The 9781-nt window shown below is 37.7% G+C and overlaps 1 protein-coding gene across 1 annotated transcript in view; it reads left to right on the top strand.

Moving 5' to 3' along the window:
• Positions 1-6088: 6088 nt before the first annotated feature.
• LOC132169213 (protoporphyrinogen oxidase 1, chloroplastic-like) overlaps positions 6089-9781 on the top strand; it is a 6081-nt gene continuing 2388 nt past the window's right edge. The window contains exons 1-7 of the mRNA XM_059580286.1: positions 6089-6546; positions 7011-7196; positions 7342-7426; positions 7608-7755; positions 7842-7922; positions 8122-8293; positions 9534-9693. Of these exons, the coding sequence (XP_059436269.1) occupies positions 6139-6546; positions 7011-7196; positions 7342-7426; positions 7608-7755; positions 7842-7922; positions 8122-8293; positions 9534-9693 (1240 nt within the window). The 5' untranslated portion in view covers positions 6089-6138. The remainder of the gene's footprint in view (positions 6547-7010; positions 7197-7341; positions 7427-7607; positions 7756-7841; positions 7923-8121; positions 8294-9533; positions 9694-9781) is intronic.

The following is a 9781-nucleotide window of genomic DNA, read 5'->3' as shown; positions in this document are numbered from 1 at the left end:
ATATATATATATATATATAAACTAAGTAATAGATAATTAATTATAAATCTCATAATTATTAAAACCTTAAAATTGCATTTATATTTAAGCGTTAGAGAATGAAAAATTCTAGACCCTTTCATGATGAAAGAGAGAGAGCAATCATTAAAAAGACCTCGATTCAATTAGAGCAGATCCAAATGAAAGGAAGAAGAATCAAGCAGAAACTATTGAGGGAGATTGCGAAAGGCATAAACTATTGATGAATCAAACAGACCCAAACACTATCACTACATGTCTGGTGAGTGAGAGTGAGAGAGTGGGAAATAAGAGTTCAAGTGGAAGATCCGTTGTGACTAGTGAGGGGGATTGAGAGAGAGACATTAAAAAAATATTTTTTTGTAGGGGGCGTTGTCCCAATGCAGTCTGAGTGCAACTTGTTAACTTGTCCCACATTGTTAAGAAAACATCAATCTCCAAGTTTGCTTATCTATAAAATGATGCATATCCTCTCTCTTTGAAACCAAATGCCTTACTGTATTGACTCAGGCTCCATACTCGACTAGCCAGGCTAAGCAAATACTCATATGCAAACTAACTTCTTAAGCCGTTTAAGAGTACTTGAAGTTAAAAAAAAAAATTTTAAAACAAAAACATTAAATATAAGAGCCAGCTCGCGAGCTGGCTCGGCTCGACTTATTATTAGCTCGAGCTCGATTTTTTTGGCTCGCCCTTAAGCTCGACTCGAGTAAAATTTAAACGAGCCAAGCTTGAACAAGGGAAGCTCGCTCAAGCTGGGCTCGTTTACACCCCCCCGAGCCACCCCCAAATGGCCAAGGGGGTGGCCCCAATCTTTTTTCTTTTTCTTTTTTCTTTTTTTTTTTTTTAGAAAATACATTTTTTTTTTAAAAAAAAAAATTTAAAAAAATTAAGTAGGTGCCACGTGTCAACATGTGATTGGTCTACGTGGAATTCTGTTAAGTCAACTAACGGTCAACTGACGGAGGACTAACTTGATCTATTATCAAAACCACAGGGACCTCCTGTGATAAAGATGAAACCCAGGGGGAAAAAAATAAAGTTGTGAAACCCTAGGAACTAATTTAGTATTTAACCCTAAAATAAATAAATAAATAAATAATGAAGTGAACAGTACTCACCAAATATAAAAAATAATGTTCACTCACCTATTGATTAAACAACTTCTTTTTCTCTCTTCCTTTTTTGTTTTTCGTTTCTCTTTCTTCCTTTAATAATTGAAAAAAGAATAAACAAATATTTGAAAAAAAATATTTAAATGGAATAGTGAAAGTAGATTGTTAAAATAGTGAGGCTGTTGTGGTACTCTAAAAAAGTGAGTTGTTAATAAGAGCATTGCCCCCACCAAATTTTACTCACCAAAATGGACAGAAATTTTCTCTAAACCAATTTGGAGGAAATATGCTTCAACCCATTTAAAATAGTGTCATGTGTTTATAAACATTTAAAATGCACATTTATTTAGGATGCACATATGGATCTTTTCCGAACTACTCTTGAAGGTTGTCAGCTTAGTGATTTGGGTTTTTTGGGTCCAAAGTTTACATCGGTAAATTGGAGATCAGATGGCATCTATATCAAAGGTTAGACCGGGCTTTAGCTAACAAAGAATGGTGTGGATTATATAAGCAGGCGCATGTGCATGTTTTGGGAACGTGTTCTTCAGACCACAATCCTTTGGTGTTGAAAGCTTTTGACTCACAAGAGGTAAGGGTTGGATATCAAAAGGGGTTTAAAGTGGAGGCCAGCTGGATGCTTCATGAGGAGTATGGTGCAGTAGTGCAAGAAGCATGGGATGAAGGGGAAACTTGTGGCATTGCAGTACACACGGCTATTTCTAAGTTAGCAAGCTGTCAAACGAGTTTGAAGTGTTGGAGTAGGAGAAGGTTTGTATTGCCGAAAGTGAGCTAAAAAAAAAGAGAAAACAACTTGTATCTCTACAGAGTTCGACAATGTCAGACAATTTAGTAGAAATAAAAAGCCTGCAAGAGGAGATAAATTTCATATTGGAGCAAGAGGATTTGTGGTGAAAGCAGAGGGCTAAACAAAATTGGTATCAATATGGGGATCAAAATACGCCATTTTTTCATGCCTGGGCAAGCCATAGAAGGAAAATAAATCAGATTAGGGTGATAAAGGATGAGGAGGGGAAGGAGTGGAAGAAATCCAAGGAGATCTGAGGAGCTTTCTATAAATTTTATCAAAAGTTATTTACTGCAGGAGAGACAAGGGGAGTAGATGAGAGTCTACAAGGGCTGGATTCTCGAGTGACATGCGAGATGAATGCCAACCTTCTTAGGGAATATACGGTGGGAAAGGTGGAGGTGGCTTTGAAACAAATGCATAAATTAAAATCTCTAGGTCCGGATGGATTTGCTGCTTGTTTCTACCAGAAGCCTTGGGATACAGTCAAATCTGAGGTATGTTTGGCTGTATTGGATTTTCTCAATAAAGGTCTATTTGAAAAGGAATTAAATATTACTCATATTGCTTTAATTCCTAAGATAAAAAATCCAGTTTGTGTTACCAATTATCGTCCAATTAGTTTATGTAATGTTTTATATAAACTTATTGCAAAAGTGATTGCTAACTGGTTGAAGAAGGTGTTGCCAAGTATTATATCTCCAAATCAGAGTGCATTTATCCCAGGTCGGTTGATAACGGATAATATTCTGGTGGCGTTTGAAGCACTCCACACTATGGATAGAAAATTAAAGGGACGAGAAGGTTTCATGGCTTTGAAGCTCGATATGAGCAAAGCTTATAATAGGGTGTAGTGAAATTTCTTAGAGGCTATTATGAGGAAGATTGGTTTTGATGACTGGTGGGTACAAATGGTAATGATGTGTGTCCGTACAGTGTCATTTTTAGTATTGATAAACGGACAACCTCATGGCACCATTATTTTGTCCCGAGGTATCCGACAGGGAGATCCGCCATCGCCCTATCTTTTTATTCTTTGTGCAGAGGGTTTAAGTGCTTTACTTAAACGAGCGGAGATTGATAGAAGTATTACAGGTCTTCCTATTACTAAGGGAGGCACGAGGTTGAACCATTTGTTCTTTGCTGATGATAGCCTGCTTTTCTGCAAAGCTAATATCAATGAGTGGATCCGAATTAAGGAGATTTTACAAGCATTTGAGGAAGTGTCGGGACAGAAGTTGAACAAGGAAAAAACTTCATTGTTTTTTAGCAGAAATACCACACCAGAGACTAGAGCTTATATTATGTCAGTTGCAGGAGTAAGTTTGACACAAAGGTATGAAAAATATCTGGGACTCCCTGCTCTAATTGGGCAATCTCGGATGAGTGCTTTTACTGATATAAAAGGGAGGATCTAGAAATGGATTAATGGTTGGAAGGAAAAATTTCTTTCCCAAGCCGGAAAAAAGATACTCCTAAAGGCGGTCGTGCATGCTATTCCAACGTATACTATGAGTGTCTTTCAGTTGCCTAAGTCTTTATGCAATTATATCAATTCTATGATGACTCGGTTTTGGTGGGGACATAAGGAGAATGAAAAAAGGGTGGCTTGGATGAGCTGGGAAAGGATGGGGCAGTCTAAAGAAAGGGAAGGTTTGGGTTATCGGGATTTGGAATGTTTCAACTTGGCTTTGCTTGCCAAACAAGGATGGAGATTTCTACAGAATCCGGACACTTTGGTTGCAAGGGTTTTCAAAGAAAAATATTTTTTATATGATAATTTTCTTGATTCAGGGTTAGGACGCAACCCATCCTATGTGTGGAGGAGCATATGGAATGCAAAAAAATTATTGAAGGCGGGTCTTTTATGGAGAATAGGAGATGTTTAATCCATTAAAATTTGGAAGGATAGGTGGATCTCATCTCCAATTTCTTATGGGATTCAGTCTCCAATTCGGCTGCTAGACCAAGATGCTAAGGTTGCCTCTCTTATTGATTGTTCTACATGTTGGTGGAATATACCTCTTGTTCAAGAAGTTTTTAATATGGAAGAGGCAAATACTATTTGTAGTATGACAATCTGCCCGGGAAGACAAATAGATCGGCTTATATGGTTGGGTACTAAGAATGGGGAGTTCTCCGTTCGGAGTGCATATCATCTTGCAAAGGAGTGTGAGGAGGTTGATAAAGGAAGCTGTTCCAATGGTGAAAATATGTTGGCATTATGGAAAGCTGTGTGGCGTGTCAAGTGTCCTAGGGTGGTGCAAAATTTTCTATGGAAGGCTTGTAACAATATTCTTCCAACTAAGGATAATTTGTACAAAAGGGGTATCACAGCTGATTCAAATTGCCCAATTTGCGAGAGAGATACAGAGACCGTGAGTCACATTCTTTGGAGTTGTGAGTTTGCAAAAGATGTTTGGTCTGATTGTTTAAGATCAACAAAAATGCACTACTGATGAGGATGGCTTCTCGAGCATTTTCGAAACACTGGTTGGAAAATTGGGGGAGGAGGAAATTCAACTTGTAGTAGGGGTTGCGAGACAGATATGGCTGAGACGAAATACAGTTGTTTTTGGGGGGGAATTTCTCTCACCGGCTACTTTGGTTAGATAGGCCATGGATCAGCTGGAGGCTTTTCATAAAGCTGAACAGAGTAGAAGATTCAGTAATACTTGTGATACCATGCCCAAGTGTGTGAGATGGCAGCAACCGGAGGAAGGTTTTATCAAGCTAAATTGGGATGCGGCCATTAATAAAGGGACACAACGAATGGGGGTGGGGATTATCGCAAGGGATCATGGTGGTGCGATGGTTGCAGCAATGTGTACAACTAGACCCAATATTTATGATCCAGCAACTGCAGAGGCGTTGACGGTATGGACATTGGTTGAATTCTACTGCAAGTTTGGATTTACACAGATTGTTGTGGAAGGGGACGCAATGGAAGTTGTGTTTGCTTTTCAACGTGGAGACACCTGTAGGGGCAAATATGGTCATTTCGTGGAGGAAGCAAAGCATCTGTTCAATCAATCTCTGTCTTGGAGTGTTCAGTATGTGAGGAGAGAGGCCAATACCGTTGCTCATCAAATTGCCCAAAAAGCAGCGTTGAGGGATGAGGAAAATTTTTGGTTTTCAAATTTTCCAGATTTCATTTGAAATCTTGTATTCTCTGACCAAGAGGTCTTCGTTTAATGAGATAATGGATATCTTTTAAAAAAAAAAAAAAATTATTCTAAATTAGATTGCTATTAATGACGTTAAGAATTTAATGTGTTTTTTAAATGTTTATAGACATATGACACTATTTTAACTGGGTAAGAAGATATTTCCGAGAAAATTTCTGTTCCATCAAAATAACTAAAAGTACAATTTTTTTTTTTTTTTTAATATTTTAAGTACCAACTTTTTTAAAACAGATTTACTATTTTAACTATAAATTTTTACTATTTCATCTAAATATTATTTTTTAAATACTTTTTTATTTATTTTTGTTTACTTTTTCAAAAATATAAAAGGAGGGAAAAAAATTATAATATATTTTTTTTTATTGATTTGGTGAGTGAATCAATTTAATGGTAATTTGATAGGCGGACTCTTCCCGATGACTTTTTCTTTTGTAAAACCCACTTTTCAAAGACTCATTAAGGCGTACTTTACCCCCACTTAAAACTTTGGGGAAACTTCAGAAAGCCTCTCTGAACTTTCAGCCAATTTGAAAAATCTCCCATGAATTTTCAAAACTCTCATTTAGGCTCCCTGAACTTTGGTTTTCTCTCACTTTGGACCCTTTTAACATTAAACTACGTGCCCTTTTGTTTTGTTTTTTTTTTTTTTTTTAATATTTTGATTTAAAAAAAGAAAGATAAAAAATCAATTTCTAACGCCACGTGTCAGTTAGCATTGTAGCTGGAACAGTGCCGTTCTAGCTACAGTGCCGGGCTACGCTCTCCCCAAACATAACTATAAAGGGTTCAAGGTAGGCACCGTATGTGGACTAGGATTACTGGTCTATAAAAGAAGTAATCCATACCCAGAGAGACACGTCGCCATCAGACACAAATCGTCAAATACCATTTCCCTCTTTTTCAAGAATATTCTAGATATAACTGATAACACAGCTGTATTTCAAAAAAATAAAAGAAAAAAGAAAATAGAGAAGATAACAGTTGTTTTCTTTCCCCTATCTCTCTAGCCATGACCATGAGCACCCTGACGGACCTCGCGCCATTATGGCGCACCCAATGTCCTCTTGTCCCCCGCCCAACGCCCTCCTCCTCTGTCTTCCGCTCATTTCCCCACGGACGCCCCAGCATTCGCTGCTCGATCGCCAAGGAGGAATCTGCCGTTTCTTCTCCCTACTCATCCGGGGCGCCAGGCGGACACTCCGACTCGGTGGACTGCGTGGTAGTCGGCGGCGGGATCAGCGGCCTCTGCATCGCTCAGGCCCTCGCCACCAAGCACTCGAGCGTTGCTCCCAACCTCATCGTCACGGAGGCCAGAGACCGTGTTGGCGGCAACATCATCACCGTCCAGAGAGACGGTTATCTCTGGGAAGAGGGCCCCAATAGCTTCCAGCCCTCTGATCCCATGCTTACAATGGTGGTGCGTGTCTCCCACTTCTTATCTTCCTAGGGTTTCCAACTACAAAATGTTCGTACCAGTTGATTTATTTCTTTAATAAATTCGACGCTAAACCCTTTCGTCATCAAATCTGTGTACATTCTGGCCTCACTATTGGCGTAGGTAGCGGGCTGTGCGTGCCAAGAGCTGTACCGGACCAAACCTCATTCCCAAAAAAATTCTTAACATTAATCTCAATATTCTTACTTTTTATATAAATTAATGACTTTTTATTACTATTCATATAAATCACTGCAAATTCCTTTCACTCTCTTGTTCCATTCTATTGCCAAACACAGCCCAGATGTTCTTATCCTCATTATTTAATGGTTCTCCATTCGGGGAGAGTCTGATTATTCTTGATTTTTTCTTTCTTCTCTGTATGTCTTAGGTCTATGTGTTCATCTTTTTGGCTGAATTGTTCATTATTTTATATACATTTGTAGGTGGATAGTGGGTTGAAGGATGACTTGGTTTTGGGTGATCCAAATGCGCCTCGCTTTGTGTTGTGGGATGGGAAATTAAAGCCAGTCCCCTCCAAGCCGACTGACCTCGCGTTCTTTGACTTGATGAGCATTGGTGGCAAGCTCAGGGCCGGCTTTGGTGCTCTTGGCATTCGCCCTCCTCCTCCAGTTTGTCCTCTTCACCGCATTGTTTATTATTAACTGTATTTATTTATTTTGTTGCCAAATACATATGCCCATGTACATCGACCACACACACACACTCAATACTCGTCCATTCTTAAAAGTGAATTTCTCATGACAAAAGTGACAGGGGCATGAGGAATCAATTGAGGAGTTCGTGCGTCGTAATCTTGGTGATGAGGTTTTTGAGCGCTTGATAGAGCCCTTTTGTTCAGGTTATAGCCTACAGCCTAGCCTATATAGTCAACAAACCTCTTCTCATCCTGCATTCTCATTGAATTCTCTATTCTTCATTGTACAATTTTTCCAAAGTTGAAATATGCTTGGCATGACTTGTTTTCTCTTCAGTTGGTTATGTGGCTGCTTCGTTGACCTGAAATATTTTGTCATATGCAGGTGTCTATGCGGGTGATCCTTCAAAACTAAGTATGAAAGCAGCATTTGGAAAGGTTTGGAAGCTAGAGCAGAATGGTGGTAGTATCATTGGTGGCACTTTCAAAACAATCCAGGAGAGAAATAAAGTTCCCAAGCAACCTCGAGATCCGTAATATTACTCATTCATTGAAGCTTATCTTTCATGATTCTATTTATAAATTTATGTTCAATGCTCTGAATTTTGTTTGCTTTTAGGCGTCTACCTAAGCCAAAGGGCCAAACGGTTGGATCTTTAAGGAAGGGACTTGCTATGTTGCCAGATGCAATATCGACAAGGTACTGTTAGTTGGAAAAAAAGATAAATATTCTAGTTGGAAGGTCAATTATCATTATGCAATGACAAAGTGAACTATATAGTTGTTCTTTGTCCTCAAAGTGCTTCTTTGTGTGTGTGTGTGTGTGTTTTATTTTTTATTTTTTATTATTATTATTATTTTTTAAAGAATTGGTGATTTCTTACTGATTTTGTTGGCAGGTTGGGTAAGAAAGTAAAATTGTCTTGGAAGCTTTCAAGTATCAGAAAATTGGATGAAGGAGGGTATAGTTTGACGTATGAAACACCACAAGGATTGGTTTCTCTTCAGAGTAAAAGTGTTGTCATGACTGTTCCTTCCTATATTGCGAGTAGTTTGTTGCGCCCTCTATCTGTATGCTCCTTTCTTGAATAACTCTTTAGAACTGATCATCTTATCACTGCTCTTGTTAGTGGAATTTTTGAAACTGAATTATATTTGAGGTCTAATCTTCTGTATAATTTTTCTTTTGTTTTGTTTTTTAATATGTGATTCATATAGGTTGCAATTGATTGATGGTATGTATATATTTTTATGTAAAAATATCTGTTTTAGGTAAGTCATCACCTTTTCAATTATTTGTTATTATTTCTGGAAAAACGATTCCTTGATTTTTTGAGTACTTTCTGGGTTTCGTAATTACTTTGAGATTTTCTCCCTTTTTTCTGTTCTACACATTTATTACAGTGATTTGATGGACAGATAATAATCTATAACATTAATTAATCATTATATTGCGGTAATGAAGAATAAAATTTAGATTAGGTTCTGAGCTATGTCAGATTTTGCAAGGTGGAGGCAGAGAAGCAAAAAATTAATAGACACCCCTTATGTCCAGAATGCGAAAGTTGATATATCCTCGAGATACCCTATGAGAGGTCATAAAAGAAAGGCGGCATGTGGTTTATGAGTTCTGGTTCACTGAATCTCTGTTCTCATTTGCTTGACATTCTGTCATACTAGTAGATTGGTTTTTTTAGTTGGTTGTTTGGTAAAATGGTTGAAAGAATTTGTGCCATGTTGAATTAGTGCTTACTGGTTGCTCCTAACTCATTTTCATTGACACGGGATGTTGGATATATGGTTCAGACTTTGTCTTGAATGTATGCCCTAAAGTTATCCAGCACTAGCGTTTACACTAAGCCTTAATATCATTCTTTGTTTGGTTTGGTATTATTTGAATTTCAGTATATCAGTTAAGCAGCTAATCCTCTTCAAAATTTTGGTTAACTACAGATTATTTGCCCAAGTTTTATTTGTTAAATAAAAACTTCATTACATGGTAAATTAGTTTATAGTTTATAGAGTCCTTCAAAGTGAGAGCTGGTAAATATTTAAGGTGCAGTCTCTTTGAAATACTTCAGATATTTTAGCTCCTGATAGTTTTTATCCCATATTTGTTCAGCAGTTAAAGCTTTGTTGATGATACATACCCTGTGGGATGGTCCTTGGTGGTGTGTAATCAAAGTTTGAAGTAGCAGTGGTCTATCTATATAAATAATATTTATTTATTGGGCTAAAGAAATCATACATTTATAATTTTATTGGACTATAGAAGGAACTGTTCTCTGTTCCTTAATTCGTTAATTTGCAGGCTGCTGCTGCAGATGCACTTTCGAAATTTTATTACCCACCAGTTGCAGCCGTGTCCATTTCATATCCAAAAGAAGCAATTCGGACAGAATGCCTGATAAATGGTGAATTAAAGGGGTTTGGTCAATTGCATCCACGCAGCCAAGGGGTAGAAACTTTAGGTATATTTGCTTTAATTTACACGTTAGTTATGGCTGTGACTCATTTTTAACATCTGGTTATACTTGATGTAACAGTCAAAAGTTTGAT

The sequence above is a fragment of the Corylus avellana genome, chromosome ca1, assembly GCF_901000735.1.
Source record: "Corylus avellana chromosome ca1, CavTom2PMs-1.0".
Lineage (NCBI taxonomy): Eukaryota > Viridiplantae > Streptophyta > Magnoliopsida > Fagales > Betulaceae > Corylus > Corylus avellana.
The sequence above is the reverse complement of the archived record's forward strand: the minus strand, read 5'-3'. Positions and strand labels throughout refer to the sequence as shown.